Source organism: Seriola aureovittata, chromosome 10, assembly GCF_021018895.1.
Source record: "Seriola aureovittata isolate HTS-2021-v1 ecotype China chromosome 10, ASM2101889v1, whole genome shotgun sequence".
In the NCBI taxonomy this organism is placed as follows: domain Eukaryota; kingdom Metazoa; phylum Chordata; class Actinopteri; order Carangiformes; family Carangidae; genus Seriola; species Seriola aureovittata.
Window position 1 is genome coordinate 25145063 of NC_079373.1, and position 18004 is coordinate 25163066.

Below are 18004 nucleotides of genomic sequence, written 5' to 3' on the forward strand. Positions count from 1 at the left end.
ATCAGGGCGTGTTCTGTCCCTCCACTTCTTGTGAAACAAAGCTGCAGTTGTGACAGAAGTGTGAGAGTGTTGTTTCTTCCTCAGGTCATGGATTCATTCATTTATTTTGTGTATTTGCTATTTGCTGCTGTACATCAGTTGTTTATGACAGCAACGCTGGTCGTCATTGGTTAACAGGCGGGTGTGTTGCACATCCTCACCCTCAGGTACAGCGCTGAATTACTAATGACACAATGTGCAATGCAGGCTGATGCAAGTAACTAACTCGACAGGTATCACCTGTTGCTTCATCTCCACAAGCAAAGCAACAGTTATTACTTAACCCTTATCTGTTTAGATCAGCAGATATCTGCTTATAAATACGAGCTTTACTTCCTTCCTCAGTCTATTGGGTTTCTTTACTCCACCCAGCCTGAAGACAGGACTCTACAAATCTCAGACTTTCCTTTCCAACAACACAGTTCATTACTTTTGTGATACAAGAGCTAACTGTAAACATGATTGATAGAGACATTGCACTCGAGGCTTTGGGTGTCCTCTGCAACGCCAGTGTGACATCTGTTCAAATTCAAAGGTCACAAAGCTCTCATGACTGCACATGTGGGGGAGCAGCACAGCAGGAACAGCTGTCCATCAAGAATCTCATCTGTTCCATCCTGGACGCAGATGAAACCAGGTAATTATTAGAACTGTGGTTTTTGTTACCCACAATCCTAAAGAGCTAGTTTTTAAACTGGGGCACACTGCAGGTTTAAAAAGATTGTATATTTGATTTAACAGTCATGAGAGTTGGTGAACACATTTTCCTATTTGCAGTATGTGTTGTGAACATGTAGTCTGGATATAAATCAAAGCTCAGAATTCTGACTTTTTTCTCTGAATTTTGAGATAAAATCTGAATTCTGAGTTTAAACTCAGACTTTTCGACTTTTAAAAAAAATGTCTGACTTTGTTTAAGAATTGTTTTTTAATCCTGAGATTAAAGTCAGGACTTTAAGAAATAAAAAAATAATTCCCCTGTGGCCCTAATCGTCTTCCGTAGGACTGAACGTAAACTTTTATTGTAAGATTAAATCCTCCCGGTCTAAACAAATTACTGGAGGATGTTGCGCATGCGTTTTCACCAGCACAGACCAGACTGATCAACCATTCTCTGTGGTTCTTGCAAACAAGCAAGCCTGTCCATCAAAACTGACGTCAGCCATAGCATCGGACTCTTAGCTCAGGAGTTTTCACTTCTCTTTAGTCAAAGTTGGTCTCAGCAGCTTTGTGAAGAGGATTTAGGAGAAAAGCTTTAGTGCGGTTAGGGAGTACTCTTAGTGGTAAAATGTGAATGACTGCAAGAAGAGACTGAGATTAATGTGCTTTGAAACTGCATCTCCACCCCTCACATTACAGCGAGGTGTCAAAATGCAGCTTCTCCCGCATCCAATGCGTCCTGCAAGGCAGAGCTGCGCCAGCTTCCTTCCCTGGAGTGGTGGACACTGCAACAGGAAGGAACCACATCATCGATGATGATGAGTTCTTTGCCCCGCAGTTCGACTATGATTTCAAAAATTTGAAGGACACTGAGACTTTCTGGAGAGGTGGAGAGAAGTATGAACGCCCAAGTGGTTGGTACCGTTTTGGGCTTAAGGTGAATAAATCTGTTTTATGTTACTTTAATCCCAGAATTTACACCCAGTTGTGAAATGTAAGTGTGAATTTTGTTGAATGTCAGTGATGAGGTTGGAGACGTTTTGGGATTTGGGCTGTATAATATGTGCGATTTTACCTTTTGAACTTCACAGCTAAATAGAAGTAATCAATAATATAATAATATAGCAAATCTCTTTCTGGTCTCTAAGAATCCCTAAGAAAAATATCAGAAGTTATGATCTGTGAGACCAAAGGATGACTGTCACTATGGTCTCAATAGAATCTCTGCTGGAACTTACTGTCTCCCAGATAACTGATAATCATTAAGGTCACTGCTCATCAGACACCAGCTAAAATACCTGATGTCACATGATGTAAATATTTTGTCACAGATCCTGGATAAGTATGATGAAGTCACCTGGCTGGGAACCAGTTACCGTAGCACCCAGTCATGTCGAGGGGAGTGGCCTGTGTCCTACCACGGGACATCAAAGAAAGGTGCTGAGGGCATCATCGAAGGACACTACAAGGTCTGATTTACATATCCATTATTATCAGTGTTAATGCAGTAGAGTGTCACACCTTCACATTATTTTCCCTGGTAACTGCATTAATGAGTAGCACATAAGATTCTGAGTTTGTCGTGCTAGAAAGAAACGCCCTTTACAGCTTTAGATTTACCTTCAGGAGGCTTGTCACAGCCGCCCTGACTACTATTTCCTGTACTAAGAAAAAGAAACACTGTATTTGACTGTTGGTATTGTATTAGAAAATGTTTTAAGTTTTAAAGATAATATACAATTGATGTTACTAAATTTATATTCACACTTGTATTCAACAGCCGGGCCCAGGGCAGGTGTATGGCAGGGGGATTTATTCTACCCCAGACATCTCTGAGGCGAATTACTACGCCAAAACATTCACCTCCAAGAAGAATGGCAAGAAGTACAAAGTGATTCTGCAGAATCGAATCAACCCCGAGTACAGAAAGAAATACAACAACGATAAGTACTGGCTGATCCCCATCCCCAAAGGAACATCGGACGAAGAAGAGCAGAAGATGGTAGAAAGGGCCATCCGTCCTTATGGCCTTCTGTTAAAAGAGGTCTAACACAGAAAGATCACAAGAAAACCCACAAATCTGACCAGTTTTATTTTGAAAAGCCAGTGGGTGTGTCATCTTTTAAACATTAGTAGTCCATGCTAAACACTCTTTAATTTGCATATGAATTTGAATATGGGAAAAGAATTGTTTGTGTTTGTTTTATGGAAATATGGAATAAACAAACTAGAACTAATCTGCCAGCCTCTGTGAATTTCCTGCACTGAACACAACTTTTAAGGTAATTTGGTGTCAATGTCTCTGGACACCAAAGAGAACACAGTGGGTGAATGTTTAGACATGATATTACGCTTGTACGCTTTTCTATTTAGTAAAATTTAATTTGAAAAAGAGATGAAACAATAATCAACTTTAGAAATGTGTCAAACACCCAAATTGTAAATCTTAAATTTGAATTTGGATTAAGTAAAAGGAAAAAAAAGATTTAATAAATACTTTTGTTCTGAAGTTTTTATCCGGTCCAAACTTTCAAAGTGTTTATAAAATTAAAATCTAGATTAATCTGGTTTATCCTTTATGCAACAGGTAGTCCAGGATCCATGAACACTAACCAGGTGTCATCAGGACAAACACTCTCACAAGGTCCCAGGACAATCTTTGCCACTGCAAGCAGATTTTATTTAGGTTAGTTAAGGTGGGAATCAGCAGCGTGTTTTCAAGGCAAAGTGCGTCTTATCACTAAGCAAAGCAGTGCATGTCTTTTTTTCGGGAGTTAATAGATATACAGAAGGTTATAAACAGGAGCTGCAGCAGGATCCAGGTGTTAACACTGTCCACCTTCAGGCTGCTAACATGGCTCTGCTGAAGCACACACTCAGTCTCCTGGTCCTCCTCGTGGTCTCCGACTGCTCCTGGGCTGAAGACAAGGTGAGGAGATTCACACGTACAAAATAACTAGATTCAACATAAAGATAAAATGAGGATTAAATTCATGTCTCTCTTGGATTTTTTCCTGTTTTTACACAACTGAATTAAATTAAATTAGAAGAAAATGTATAACATGATGCACAAAACAAATTCAGCGAAGAATCATGAAAATTGTAATTAAAGGTGCAATATTCATAATAATACTCCAAGAAAAACCCAGTGATTGAAAATTAAATTCATAAATAGACCTTATAATATACAGCGCATTAACTCAGACCAAATATATAACATAACCATAACATTTTGAAATCAAATAAATGTTTAAAACTCAACCTGTTCTCTTAAGAAATGCTTGTTTATGACATATGACATATGAAATAAAAACTGCATGAAATCATTTTTTTTAAAATTAAATAAAAATGACTTGTAATAAAGAAAAGAGGCAGGATAAAATAATAAAGTTTTATAATCACAAGCTCAGTATTATTGAATATATTTATGTTGATGTGCTAATGGCTCTGTTCTTGTTGCCATTTTTATGTCTTTATTTTCTATTGTCACAGGTTTTATTTGTACATTTTTTTAATTCTAAGTGTTCTTATTGTGCAAACCATATAGCACTGAAGAATGCAATTTTATTTCCCTGTATACTGAGTACACTATTGGCAGTATATGGGGAGAATGAAAGTAAATTCTACATTGTGCTTTGTACCTTAATTTTGAACCTTTTTTAACCTTAAAATAATTTAAAAGTTCTGTTGTGATGCTGAGTATCCAGGCACATTTAAAAACAACACTAAGAACAACCAAGCAATGATATGTATTAATATTTAACAGCATATAAGGAACTCAAACAGCACACTAACATTATAAAATGACTCACAGAATTGGACCTGAAAATAGACATGGAGAAAGATAAATGATGCTTCATGCAATTTACGTATGTTTTATTACTTCCATTAGTTAATATGAACCATTTATAAACAGCATTTGAAAGTTTCTGTAGGACTGATGTTGTCCGCGTGAAGTTATTGGTGTTAAATGTCACTATACAGCAGCTAGTTCCGACCGAGTAATTTGATTGGACAAGAGGCATTCCATCAGTGTACGTCAGTACGGGGACTTTTAACAACACATATCACTCCGCTTAATAGATGTTCTATTAACCGTTGATTGGCGTTACGCTAACGGTCGTTGTCAATCTTAAACTGTATTTCGTGTGATGAATATATTTCGTGAAGTAACATTTGAGTTAAAGATGTATGGTCGTCGGAAGAGGATGAAGGGAAGGAAAAAAACCTGGATACTTCAGCGCACACCTCCGACCTCGGCAGATTAGCAAAGATGAGGCTAACACTGTAGCTAACGCAAACTACGTAGTAGTAAGCTAGTGTGCAGGTCAGGAAATTGTTTATGTGTTGCTTAGCAACAGTCCAGTTGCGGGACTATTTGTGTAGGCGCAGCTAAATAAATGATAAAATATACAAACAAAGCATAATCTGTTGTTTATTATTAGCTCGTGTTAACTAATATGGCGCTCGTAGAACGGTTAGACAAAAGTAATATCACACTCGAGGTCGTGATGTTCAGTACAACATATTGCTAAAATATGGCTAAAGCGCTTCCTTGTTTGAACAGACTGTTAACATTTCTTTACTGTTAACTACAATAGGACACTGAACAACCACAAGGAGACTCACAGTGACTCTGGAGAAGATAGAAATGACCACAAATAGACAAAAGAGACACAAAAGAAGCACAAAAAGAGCTTGTATCTTCTTGAGTGTGGTGCAGATATATATATACAGTATGTTGACAAAAAAGCTCTTACTAATGGTTTCATGTCATCTCTCTGATGTAGGAACTGTCCGTCTCTGAGCTGCTGTGGAAAGCCAACAAGGACGTTGGTAAGACACTTCACATATGGTCAAGTTTGTTTACATCAATTGCACCAAAAGTATATGGATCAATGTACAAATATGCATCCCCTCATACAGTCACACATTCACACAGACTAAGAAAATTAAACGAACAATAATTATTATTATTATAATAATAATAATAACAGATTATAAATTAACTGAAAAACATTAATAATTAGTTAGAAAAATAAAACAGAACAGTAAAGTAATATAAAAAGCATCAAAGTAATAAAATAAAATTAGATAAAATAAAAATTAAATGAATAAAACAGAATGAAAGGCAGGATCAGTACTTTCATGTTTATATCCCATTAATTAGCTTTTCTTTTTTCCTCCATCATCCAGCATTTGTACCTGTCTGTCCTAGTTACTAGTAATCTAAGTTACTATTATATGTAACTTGCAAAAGGAGCCTTATTGTAAAGTGTAAATCACATCTCCATTTATCAATGAATTACTATAAGGCTCCCTTTTACCAGTTATAAATGTGAGTAGTAAGCATTATCTTGCAACACAGTTCAACATCAGCACAAACTGCATCCTCCAAAATAATCATAAAACAAAATCAGCAACATTATAACCATCATTTAGATCATGACTGTTTCAGTTGACTTCACCTACTTGTAACTAATCAAGTGGCAAGAGATGATTAAGAAGTTAGGAAAGAAGAAAAAATATTACTGCTACACAGGTTTTGTTCTGGCTTTTATTTATAAAATTTTTTCAGACGTTTAAAATGAATTGAATGGCTCACAGCTCACGGACGTATGCAACATGTGACGAGTGGGTTGTAGTTGTGGGCATTACTTGGTTATAAAAGCTCATGAACAGGTAAAAACGACGGAAACCAGCAGTTAAACCTTTGAACATACCGACATAAATCTGTCGCAACCTTCAGGCCAGTTAGACTTTCAAAATAAAATCATGTGTATAGTTGTAATTTCAATATCAAACATGGAGATCATGAGAAAGGCTTTAAACTTAATCTGAAACAGATTAAATCTTTAATCTTAGTCAAACCAGTGTGGCTTATATTGAAATTACTGAGAGAGTCTTTATTGTTTTCCTCCATCAGTGCGTACGGAGGACGAGCCCTTCGTCATAGATGACATTGCTTATGACAATGAGAATGACAGAAACGCTGATCAGTGCACGTCCCGCGGCTGCATGTGGGGCAAATCCAGTGATGGAAAGGTCTACGTGCCCTACGTCATCGCCTCACACTTCTGTAAGTGACTGAAGAATTTTAAAATGTTTTATTAAAACAGTCTACTGAAACATTTAATGCAACGTAGAGACATAAAGTGGATTGTAATGTGTTCAAACTTTTTTTTGACGAATTTCACAGCTTTCATGATATATTTAAAAACTCACTGATACAAATTGATTGGGAGTGAAATTGATGTTTTAGTTTTATTGTTGGATTTTAAGTCCTTTCTCTACAAAACAATTATAGGTATATATGTCTACTGTATATATGTATTAAATGACTGATATTTGACTATTTGAATGACTTTTATTACTTCAGACCTGCAGTTTTCTAATTTCTCTAATCAAACTGGCTGAAGGTTTGAGTAAACTCACTTTTATTAAATATTTTTGGTTATTATGGTTTCTCATAAATTCAAATTACTGGTTTTGGAATTTGCTACTAGTTTGCTATTACAAGTCCAAATGTTTGATTGGGTGTATATAAGCATATGTTCTCACATTTAAACTATAATCCTTCCTAAATTTTCTCTCTTCTTCTAATTAATTAATCATTCTGTTTTTATTTAACCAGGTTTGCCCCAGTAAAATCAAAACTCTCCCTCTGAACAGATGTTAGGAGCTTACGTGTCAAACATTAAAGCTGCACATGCTCATGAACATGTATGTGTATGTGCTGCAGTGTGTATGTTTTCTCTGACCTGCGTGTCTCCTCTCAGCTTCCCGCGAGCGCTCCATCATCGAGCGCGGGCTTCACTCTTTCTCCGACGTCTCCTGCATTCGCTTCGTCCAGAGAACCAACCACAGAGACTACCTGAGCATCCAGTCCGACAGCGGGTAACAATCTGCGTGTCTGAGTCCCTGTCAGCTGTTCACAGCTCATTAACTCAGACCTGTGGTTGTGCATTATGCAAGATAATCAGTTAGTGTCAGTCATCACAGATGAAATCTTTGGTTTAAAGTCAGTTTAAAAGGAAAATAACATTGCACAATGTAACATCACTTTTTGCAGAATTATGTCAAAATGGAAATAATTTGGACAACTATTGGATCTCAACAAGATTTGATTTTTTAAATCTATTTTTTTTTTAGTAATATTTTCATTGGTGAAATAACAAAACGAGTGACATGGAAGACGTGACGACATAAAAAACACAAAACATAATAGACATCCAGTTGACATAATTGGATTTGGTCGGGTACGGTCAAGGTAGTGTGTTTGCATGGTGAGAAGTTTTAATAAAAGTCTGTGGTATATAATAATAGTGATAATAATAATAATAACAAGAATTTAAATTTAATTTAAAATTAAATTGTGAATTGGTTGTTTTTTTTTTATTTTTGTGGGTTTATAATTTTTAGATGTTGATTTTAAATCAGACCAAATTGGATCAAAGTTAAAATCATTTTGTCACATAATACTTAATACTTACATTTGGTTTCATCTTCCGAGGCTAACTTACTATTTATTAAACTTGCATCAAATATTTCTTTATTGAATTTTATTTTAATGCTGGATATTATTTTTAAAAGATTATTCCACTTTATATAGAGAAAAACATTAAGAGATAAAGAGATTGTCAAGTTTGAACTTATATTAAATTTTTATAAAATATTATATATCTTTAATATAATTTTCACTCATGACAGTATCAGTGGTTGTTACAATAAGATGAGTAAAGTGAGTCCTGCTGTAAGAAGGAAAGAGTTCTACATCTTAGAAATAACTGTTTTCTATTTAATTGCACGGGTGCAGATGTTACTCCTACGTTGGGCGCCGTGGTTACGCCCAGACGTTGTCTCTGGACCGTCAGGGCTGCCTGTACCACAGCACCGTCCAGCACGAGCTGCTCCACGCCCTCGGCTTCAACCACGAGCAGTGTCGCTCCGACAGAGACCAGCACATCCGCATCCTGTGGGAGAACATCCAGTCCGGTCAGAGCCACACACACATACAACCACACACCCCTCACATTTACGTTCTCATTATGTTGCATTATATAATATATATAATAATAATAATAGTTTAATTAAAGAAATATATGATTAATCATTATCTGTCAATCAACTATTTGATTAATTGACTAGTCTTTGCAGCTATTCCACATTTTCTAAAATAACCACAAATTTCATCTCAATTAAAAATCCCTAATCTTGATAGTAAAATAACCTTGAGCCTGTTTAAATGTGACGTCGCCTAAACTGAAAGTAAATCCTGACTAGTGTGGTTTGACTGATGTTTAAAGTATTTCTAATTTAAAAAGTAAATCCAATAGAGACTGTCCTCCTTAAAAAAACGAGCCTGTGGGTCGTCTGTGCAGCAGGTTATTATGACCCGTGGTTAAGTTTTGTTGCTTGGCGACATCTAGTGGTCGTAGCGATGATGACAGGAACAAAGGGAAAAGTGTCGGTGACGTGTAAAGAGAGACAGAGTCCACGTCAGGTGGTGGTGGACGGATGAATGTGACACAGGAGAGCGGTGTTCGATTCCCGTGTGAAACCAGCAGTTTATGTTGTAACCATGACAACAGACATTGCCTAATGTTGAGGAAGTACTTCCTTTAACCCAAATCACCATCTTTTCCTAAACCTAACCAAGCCGTGACCATTAATATAGTAACTATGGCGATAAAAGTAGGTACCATGCCCTCGGTACAGTCTGCATGTTTCTTATTGTAACCATGACAACCGAAGTCAGGTACGCCTGCCTATGGGTCGTATCAGAGGGTTGGAAAAAAACGACCTGTGTGGTTGATCAGGTCGGAGGAGTTGTTGCTCTGAATACAGAATATAACTGTGCACCACAATTAAATTTACATCGTTACAACCTTTAATTTCTGGGAAAAAGAGAATTATGGGAACTAAAGCTGTGATCAGTTAATCCAGAGAAAACTTCCTCACTGAACTTACCGACCAAACGAGCCGCCAGAGTTTAGCCTCAAGGCCTGTCCAATCAGAGAGGCCCACAGCCAAATGAACCTGTGCGTCTTCGTGACACAGTAAGTAAAAGCGAAGGAGGCAACAGATGATGAGCTATGAACGCTTTTTTTTTACCCAAATCTTGATGCAAAACTAACGTGAAAAGGTAAAAGACCTGAAGAGACACAGAAAGAGACGCTTCTTCAGTTCTTCCTGACGCGTCTGTGTGATCCTCACCTCTCAGGTTGGGAGTACGCCTTCGACAAGATCAACACTCTGAACACGCCCTACGACTACAACTCTGTCATGCAGTACCACAGGTCGCTCACCTAACATCTGTTCATTCAGATGATCACTGATTGATTATGAACTGAACTTAAACAATAAACCAATAATCTCATAATTCGACCCCTGTATTAATTCCAGGTATGCCTTCTCTGGGAACAATAAGCCCACCATGGTGCCCGTCCCCAACGCTAATGTTGAGTTTGGCACGGCCACCCAGATGAGCAAGAATGACATCACCAGACTGAACAGGCTGTACAAGTGTTAAACAGTAAGACGAATGCAAATAACATACTATACTTCTGTTAAATATAATTGTGTTTTGTGGCAACCAATAAAAAAAACGTGTTTTCATGTTTGTTTGTCTCCTTTAATGTGTTTCTTTTTTTTCCCAATAGGTGATGAACAGTCTCGACAACATGGCTGTTTATAATTCTGAGGGTGTTTTCTCACTCTTCATTGCATTGACAATAAACCTCCGTGTACATGTTCACTGAGACTTGTTGTTTGTTGTTTCTGCACTTGTAGACACATGAAGACATGTACTGTATGTGTGGAAAAGCTGCAGGAGATTTACATGTTACTGAAACATCAAGGACGACAACTTCAATTCAGGTTCAGGTCTCCTCCCTCTGACGCCACAGGGCAGCGCCGATACTCAGCACAGCGCCTGTATTATCCTCTGCACACATGACAAACGATATGATGTTTCTGTCAGACCCCCCCCCCCCCCCCCCCCCCCCCGATCGGTGGAGAAAGATATCTCACTCCCATGTATGCAAAGTTTATATGATAAACTATTATATTTTTGCTATAAATTGTCTTTGTCTCTTTTAAATATTTGCAATCCATTTAAATAAAACAAAATACAAAACAGCCCTGCTATTTAACCTTTGGAAATGTATTAAATGTGGCATAGGTAGAATGAATGCAACAGGTGTAATGTAGGTAGAGTGAGTTCCACAATTTTTAAACAGCCAAATAATTAAGTAGATAAAACAATCCAGATAAAAAACAGTAGAACAGATAAAAACAGACTGTATTGAACGCACAAGTCAAAGTGTGTATGTGTTGACTCACTGAGCATTTAATTAAAAACACCTGTACACCTGCTTATTCATGCAAATATCCAATCAGCCAATCGTGTGGCAGCAGTGCAGCGTATAAAATCCTGCACATTCAGGTCAAGAGCTTCAGTTAATATTCACATCAAACACCTGGTTTGTGTATTTTGGAAACTGCTGATCTCAGAGTTTTTACTCATAATTTTGGGATAAAATAAAAACATCCGGTGAGCAGCAGCTCTGAGGAGGAAACGCCTTGTTGACGAGAGGTTGGAGCTGACGGAAAGACTACGGTCACTCAGATAACCACTCAAGCTCACTCAGCAGAAGACCAACGTCAGGCTCAACTTCCTGTCGCCAAGAGCAGAAACCTGAAGCTGCGGTCGACTCGGACTCAACAACACCGGACAGATGAAGACTGGAGAGCCGGGTCTGATGGATCTGGATTTCTGCTGAGAGTTTGGCATCAACAGCATGAATCCATGGACCCGACCCGCCTTGTGTCAACAGGTGGAGGTGGTGTGATGGTGCGGGGAACGTTTCCTTGACACTCTTTTGACCTAAATACCAATCAATCGTCCCATATTATTATAGTTTTTGGCCTCAGTTTACCGTCTTCTAATGGCTGCGTCCAGCAGGATAATGCTCCATGTCACATGTGAGTTCAGTGAACTTTATTAACCTTCCCCAGACTCCAGATGTGAAGCCAGCAGAACACCTTCGTGATGTGAACGTGCAGCTGACAAATCTGCAGAAATGATGTGATGCAACTGTGTCAACATGGAGTCTCAGAGGAAAGTTTCCAACATCTGCATTAGTCTGGTGTTCCTAATAAAGTGCTCGGTGAGTGTACATTGACATATACTGCAGGTGTGAAAGTGTGTAGGTGTAAATATATGTGACAAGTGAATCAGAAGAATCACATTAATTTGATGATAAATTGATGGAAACTAGATGGAAAAATAGTTTTAAACAAAAGAAAATTGTTCTGTCAATTTCCAGAAACTTTTCTTCTCTACAAGTCAACTCAAAATATAAAATTAAATTGATTAAAAATATATATATATAAATGATTTAATTCCCCAGCTTTGGTAAAATGTGGAAAACAAGCTCTCACTGTTGACAGAAGATATTTGAAGCCAAGTGTCTAAATCAAACAAGATTACAAAGCTTCTTATTATGGGAATAATGCAATGTGGCATCAAGGTTAAAATTTTCTTATCGGGGCCTAAATTCTATTTTCGCTCCCTTTCCTCCGTCGCTGCCCTAAATGTCCTTTAAAGGACAGTTTTCCGCAGCAGCTGATGCTTTATAACGAGACGCTGCTCCTGTCGCTGTGTTTCTCTCCCCTCACAGACGGACGTGAGTATCATCATCAACCATTATGTTTTTTAATGTTTTCTCACTCACCGATGAGACATAAATCAGATTATTGTTTATTTGTGTTTAATTGTTGACATATAGTTGAAATGAAGTGCATTCTGGGTCTTGTGGTCCTGGTGGCTGTGTCGGCTTGGGCTGAGGAGGAGGTGAGTTTTTACTGCAAATGAAGAAGTGCTGAGAACTTTTTCTTAAGTAGAAGTAACGATACGTTCGTGTAAAAATACTTAATTACAACTAAAACATTTAAAATACTTAAGTAAAGGCACAGAAGTATTATCAGCTGAATGTAGTTGAAGTATCAGCAGTAAAAGTTCTCATTCTGCAGTAAAATGGCCGTTGAAGTTGAGACATGTAAATGATTTGAGAGGTTGTCAGGTGACAACATGACGAGGAGCCACAACTATTTTCCTTCACAAGCTAAAAAGACTGAGAACCACCAGTTCAAGCTTTAATCATTTGTGGTATTTTATACACTTGCCTGGATCACTCAAACTTTGTTTTTCTGTCTCCTATTTTTCTTTGAATGTGATTTCTGGAAAACTCCTGATTCTGTAAGTTCACTGTCAAATCAAAATGTTTGAACTTTGAATAAAATGCACCGTATGATGCTGCTGTTATTTTCAAAGTGAAGTTTATCACAGTGTGTTTTTGCGTGACATTAAACCTCCATCGCTCCGTCCGTTACAGGTCAGACTCTGACCGCTTCAGAGCGGATTGAGAGAGCGAACAGGGATGTTGGTAAGAACTTTTTTTAAGTGTCACCTCCAAAGTTTATTTCTGCTTTTAGTTTCACCTCTGATCCAGAGTGAGAGATCCGAGCTGGTTCCTCTCCCCAAAGGGCCACAGCCGGGAAACCAACCAACCCACTGGCCCCTGAGTGTACGGGATATTCAAGTGTTCAGTCACCTGTTTACCTGAATACTTTATTTATGTGTTTATTTTTGGCTTAAACCTAATGATTTTTATTATGTTAAGTCTAAAAACAGCTGGAAACTACTTACAAAATATCCACCATGCGTTAGGTTTGTTAACTTCTGAATTCAACCTCCATGACCCCAGGCCCTGTCACCAGCACTGACTGACCTCTCAGATCTTGATTTTTAAATATTGATCACGTTATCTGCTGCAGTCCGTTCTCCTGATGAGCCCTACGTGGAGGATGATATCGCCTACGACTCTGAGGCTGAGAGAAATGCTGATCCCTGCACGGCTCACGGCTGCATGTGGCCCAAGTCCGCCGATGGGAAGGTCTACGTGCCCTACGTCATTTCCAGGGTCTACAGTGAGTCTTTCGGCTTTTTAACATTTTATTATAAACAAACAAAGTGAATCCAAAGGCAAGATTGAAAAAGCAACTTTGTCTCAACAATTCAAGATGTGAGATAAATTGCACAAAATTTTTTTAACATTTAATATTTTCTATTTTAATAGTTTACATGATTTCCAGCCATAACAAAAATGAAACAAGTAAAACTGACATTATGTAATTGTAATAATAAACTGTGTTTAAAATGCTTAAACCTGGTTAAACCAAAATATGAATCACATTAAGTTTGTATGTTAAAACTTTGTCATCTAAATGGATAGAAATTGTACATGCATTTAAAATACATAAATCTTAAATATTACGCTAAATATTTTGTGTAATGTATGAAGGAGAAAAAAATGCGTAAGTATAAATAAGTGCCAAAATAAATAATTAAATACATAAATAAATGCAAAATAAAAACATTTTGCTAATAAAAAAATGCAATTTCTGTATTTTTAAATGTATGTATGTATTTATTTATTCATTTATATGCATAAATGAATAAATTTAGAAACACAGAAATAGCATTTTTATTCAAAATTTTTTTATTTTGCATTTATTTATGTATTTAATTATTTATTTCAGAATTTATTTATTTATACTAATGTGATTTTTCATCTTTCAATCTTTCAAACACCAATTATATGAATAAATCATAAATTTTATCATCAGAAATCATTAAAAACATTTTTTTTTTTTCAATAAATTTCTGAATTACTAAAAATCTCAGTATTGTTATTTATTTATTTATTTATTTTTACATTCGGATCATGAACTGTGTCTTTAAATTTAATGTTTGTTGCATGTATTACTTTAACATGTCTTATCATTTTATTCAGCAGCTTGATTTCCTCTGAATAAAAACTTGGATGTGAAAGTCCGACCTTTAACCTTTTGTGATACAAGAAACCTTGTGACAGCGTCATGTCGGTCTCGTGGTCGGTGCAGCTGGTTTAAAATGCTTCTGCTGCTGCTTCTTCAGCCACTCGTGAGGTGGCGATCATCGAGCGCGGCCTTAAGTCCTTCCATGACGTCTCTTGTATCCGTTTCGTCGGACGCTCCAACCAGAGAGCCTACCTGAACATCCGGTCTCTTAACGGGTAAACATGCACCACAGGAAGTGGACAAAACACTTTGCATCATATCCTTGTTTGTCTTCCTTTATGACGCCGTTGGTTGCTTTATTTTAATTTCTTTATTTCATCTCTTGAGGTATTTTCCTGATGCTAAAACAAACAAACAAAAATGACAACAAATAGACTTGAGGTGTGTCCTGCATTGTTGTGACAGGTGCTACTCCTTCATCGGTCGTCATGACAACGGGCAGGATCTGTCTCTGCAGCGTTCAGGCTGCGTTTACCACCACACGGTCCAGCACGAGGTTCTCCACGCGCTGGGCTTCCATCATGAGCAGAAACGTTCTGACCGCGACCAGTACATCCGCGTCGCTCTGGAGAATGTCATCTCCGGTTCGTCTGTTTACAACCATCATCCTTACAATCGCTCACAAGACGCAGCTTTTACATTTGCACTTTAGTTGGAATTCTAAGATGAAGCCACAAAATATTAAAATATTAAAGGAGTAGTTTGACACTTATTCACTTTCTTGCTCAGAGTTCGATGAGAAGATCGACAGCACTCTCATATCTATCCTTTAAATACGATGCTACAACCACCAGCCAGTTAGCTTAGCATAGCACAGAGAGTGAACAGCTAGTCTGGTTCTGACAGACACAGAAACATTTGGACATTGAAAATTAAAACCTGAACTGAAAAAGGAAGCAATGGCATTGGAAAGAGTTATGTTGGCACTGGAAAAGGTTTCAATGAAAAATAAAATACTACAAATAAAATACAAAAAAAAAACAAAACTACAATCTTACAGTTATGGTGACAGAAAATTTAAACTGAAAACCAGTGACACTGGAAAAAATATCATAATACAAAAAATATCAAAATTAAATTGTGAGTCTTGTTTTTTTTATGCCTTTTTTTATTTTTCAGTGTCAATATTTATCTCACTGCAAATACAACTTTATCAATGCCGTGGTTTCATTTTTCAGTTCCTGTTTTGTTTTCAATCCCAAAATGTTCCCGTCACTGTCGCTGCTCTCAGCACCTGCACGCTCCTGTAATCCCTGCAAACGCCAACGCTTCAGAGACTGTGAAACATCAGCACAAACATTAACAACAAAACTACAGAGATACCGCTTCACACATGATTAATGAAAACAGTAACAGATGGATCTGTTTTATTATTTTTTTTTATTAAATCTTTAGGAATGGAGCACAACTTTGACAAGATCCATACTTTGAACCAGGAAACCACCTACGACTACGGCTCTGTTATGCAATACCACAGGTAGGTGAAGCTGCTGTCTTCGTGATGGAGAGGAAACATTCAAGGGGCGCGTTGTTTCAGGTCCTTTTTAAATACAATCAGGAAATCCATGTAGAATCGAGGGGGGAGTTTGGAAAAAGTGGAGTTTGTTTGACACAATACTGAAGTGTGAGCACGGCCTCGGAGATACAGGTGTGAACTAAGTAAGTGCTAAAATCTGCAGTTCCTCTAATGGCCACTAGAGTCTGGCTCCAACAGTGAGTCAGTCCCCACAGACTCCCATGTTAGTGTCCAACTTCACAGCAGAAGGGGGTTTATTTTCCTTCTCATTTATTAATCACAATTAAATTTTAAATTAACAAAATAATAATAATAAGAGTCAAAATAAGATATTTGTTGGAGTGACTTTTAGGGACATTGTGTGTGTATACGTCCTCTATCTTTGCAGTTTTTTTGGGGTTTTTTTGTTTGTTTTTCCACCTATTTCCTCATTTCTTTGTCCAAGGATTTCCTCATTCATGTATTGTAGACTTTCTGGTGTGTATTCCTTTTATCAACCCTAATTAATGTTCTGCTTCTTTGCTGTTCCAGGTACGCCTTCTCCAAGAACAACCAGCCCACCATGGTGGCCATTCCTGACCCTAATGTCCACTTTGGCGCGGCCGAGGAGATGAGCCGGAAAGACATCATCAGGCTCAACAGGCTGTACAAGTGCTGAACAGGCTGAACGGTAAAGTTCACAAAACACATTTTAAAATATAATTCATTATGTTTATGTATATTTTCCTGACAGTTTTTTTTAAAAATTGTTCTGCATTTATGATTCAGAGTTTGTAAAGAAGCCGGTTACGTTATGAACCGTCCCACCTGTGACACACTGCACTGTTAAAATGTTGTTTTTCTCATGTTCTGAACCTGTTTAAAATCCTCTTTTTAAACAGTCAACCAGGAGAATGCACAGAATATCATCATCATCATCATCATCGTTGTCGTCTTCATTTTGTTCAAGAAACAGTGAATATTAATTTTGTAACTGTCATCAATAAATTAGCATTTAAACTCACAGCTCCTCTGAGTTCGTTTGTTTATTTTAGAGTTGAGTTTCGAAACTTTTTGCCAATTTAATGACTTAGTTAAAAACAAGCCAAACTGTGCGATGGTTTGGTCTGGATCTGTTTTGCTGCCTGAGCTGGAGTTACTGCAAACTGTCTCTGTAATCTCTGGATTTGTTGTCGCACTCATGATGCATTCATGCAACATTGGCAGAATAAGAACAAAAAATGATAAAGATAAACACGGCTACTTTTGCTGTGTTGTGTATTTGTGAAGGTGAAACCGTAAACAAACATGCAGCCATGTTTAACGTGTAATCACATATTTACATTCATTTATTACATTGATTTCGACACGACTATAAATATAGGACTGACAAATATGACTTGCAAAACCGTTACATTTAAATCCTATAAACTATCTTATTTTAAGTTTGTCATGAATAAAATAATTAAAATTGATAAAGTATTTCGTTGGTAGATGCTGCAGTTTCTCAAGCATTCAGTGAACATTATGTAGATTATATCTGGGTTCTATAGCAATTGATTTAGTTAATCAATAAGTTTTTGAAACTCTTCTTCTCAATTCTTCCATAGTTACTGGCTGTGAAGGGAGAGTGGTGTCTTTATATCTCATGTCATTTCTCTCCCCTAAATATACAAAAACAGCTTTTACCTATAGTCCCAGTTACTGTTGATAAAGCTGCACAGAAACAGAGTATTTTTGGTGTGAGAGGCATTTAATCCAATTTCATGTTTTTCAGAGGCTCTGAAGTGACAGAACATTTCATACATCATGGTTCACATGCTGACAAATAAATTCTGTTCAGGACTGAGAAGGATGAAGAAATCTTCTGCTGTTCTGAGATAATTAATTATATTGTGAAGGTCC

General features: G+C 37.3%; 3 protein-coding genes across 3 annotated transcripts; all 3 read left to right on the forward strand.

The window, feature by feature from the left end:
- Positions 1-353: 353 nt before the first annotated feature.
- LOC130176528 (uncharacterized) lies at positions 354-2936 on the forward strand. Its single transcript, XM_056387672.1, has 4 exons — positions 354-676; positions 1399-1636; positions 2031-2168; positions 2480-2936. Exons 1-4 carry the CDS (start codon positions 498-500, stop codon positions 2747-2749), a joined length of 825 nt encoding a protein of 274 aa, XP_056243647.1. The 5' UTR covers positions 354-497; the 3' UTR covers positions 2750-2936.
- Positions 2937-3365: 429 nt separating this feature from the next.
- On the forward strand, positions 3366-10456 carry LOC130175804 (high choriolytic enzyme 1-like). Its single transcript, XM_056386358.1, has 8 exons — positions 3366-3628; positions 5490-5535; positions 6626-6778; positions 7479-7596; positions 8516-8694; positions 9923-9998; positions 10105-10234; positions 10362-10456. The coding sequence occupies exons 1-7, from the start codon at positions 3554-3556 to the stop codon at positions 10229-10231; spliced, it is 774 nt and encodes a 257-aa protein (XP_056242333.1). The 5' UTR covers positions 3366-3553; the 3' UTR covers positions 10232-10234; positions 10362-10456.
- Positions 10457-11807: 1351 nt separating this feature from the next.
- Positions 11808-17124, forward strand: LOC130176222 (hatching enzyme 1.2-like). The gene is made up of 10 exons (XM_056387172.1): positions 11808-11870; positions 12311-12389; positions 12492-12556; positions 13103-13148; positions 13540-13692; positions 14702-14819; positions 15010-15188; positions 16000-16081; positions 16652-16790; positions 17002-17124. Exons 1-9 carry the CDS (start codon positions 11808-11810, stop codon positions 16776-16778), a joined length of 912 nt encoding a protein of 303 aa, XP_056243147.1. The 3' UTR covers positions 16779-16790; positions 17002-17124.
- The last annotated feature ends 880 nt before the right edge of the window (positions 17125-18004 follow it).

What these genes read in the sequence shown, in the direction of transcription:
- LOC130176528 (XM_056387672.1), top strand. Translation starts at nt 498, where the DNA reads ATGATTGATAGAGACATTGCACTCGAGGCTTTGGGTGTCCTCTGCAAC. An exon ending in GGTACCGTTTTGGGCTTAAG is followed by an intron (nt 1,637 to 2,030) that starts GTGAATAAATCT and finishes ATTTTGTCACAG; the next exon opens with ATCCTGGATAAGTATGATGA. An exon ending in TCATCGAAGGACACTACAAG is followed by an intron (nt 2,169 to 2,479) that starts GTCTGATTTACA and finishes TGTATTCAACAG; the next exon opens with CCGGGCCCAGGGCAGGTGTA.
- LOC130175804 (XM_056386358.1), top strand. Translation starts at nt 3,554, where the DNA reads ATGGCTCTGCTGAAGCACACACTCAGTCTCCTGGTCCTCCTCGTGGTC. An exon ending in AGCATCCAGTCCGACAGCGG is followed by an intron (nt 7,597 to 8,515) that starts GTAACAATCTGC and finishes GCACGGGTGCAG; the next exon opens with ATGTTACTCCTACGTTGGGC. An exon ending in TCTGTCATGCAGTACCACAG is followed by an intron (nt 9,999 to 10,104) that starts GTCGCTCACCTA and finishes TATTAATTCCAG; the next exon opens with GTATGCCTTCTCTGGGAACA.
- LOC130176222 (XM_056387172.1), top strand. Translation starts at nt 11,808, where the DNA reads ATGGAGTCTCAGAGGAAAGTTTCCAACATCTGCATTAGTCTGGTGTTC. An exon ending in CGGCTTGGGCTGAGGAGGAG is followed by an intron (nt 12,557 to 13,102) that starts GTGAGTTTTTAC and finishes GTTACAGGTCAG; the next exon opens with ACTCTGACCGCTTCAGAGCG. An exon ending in CGTCATTTCCAGGGTCTACA is followed by an intron (nt 13,693 to 14,701) that starts GTGAGTCTTTCG and finishes CTGCTTCTTCAG; the next exon opens with CCACTCGTGAGGTGGCGATC.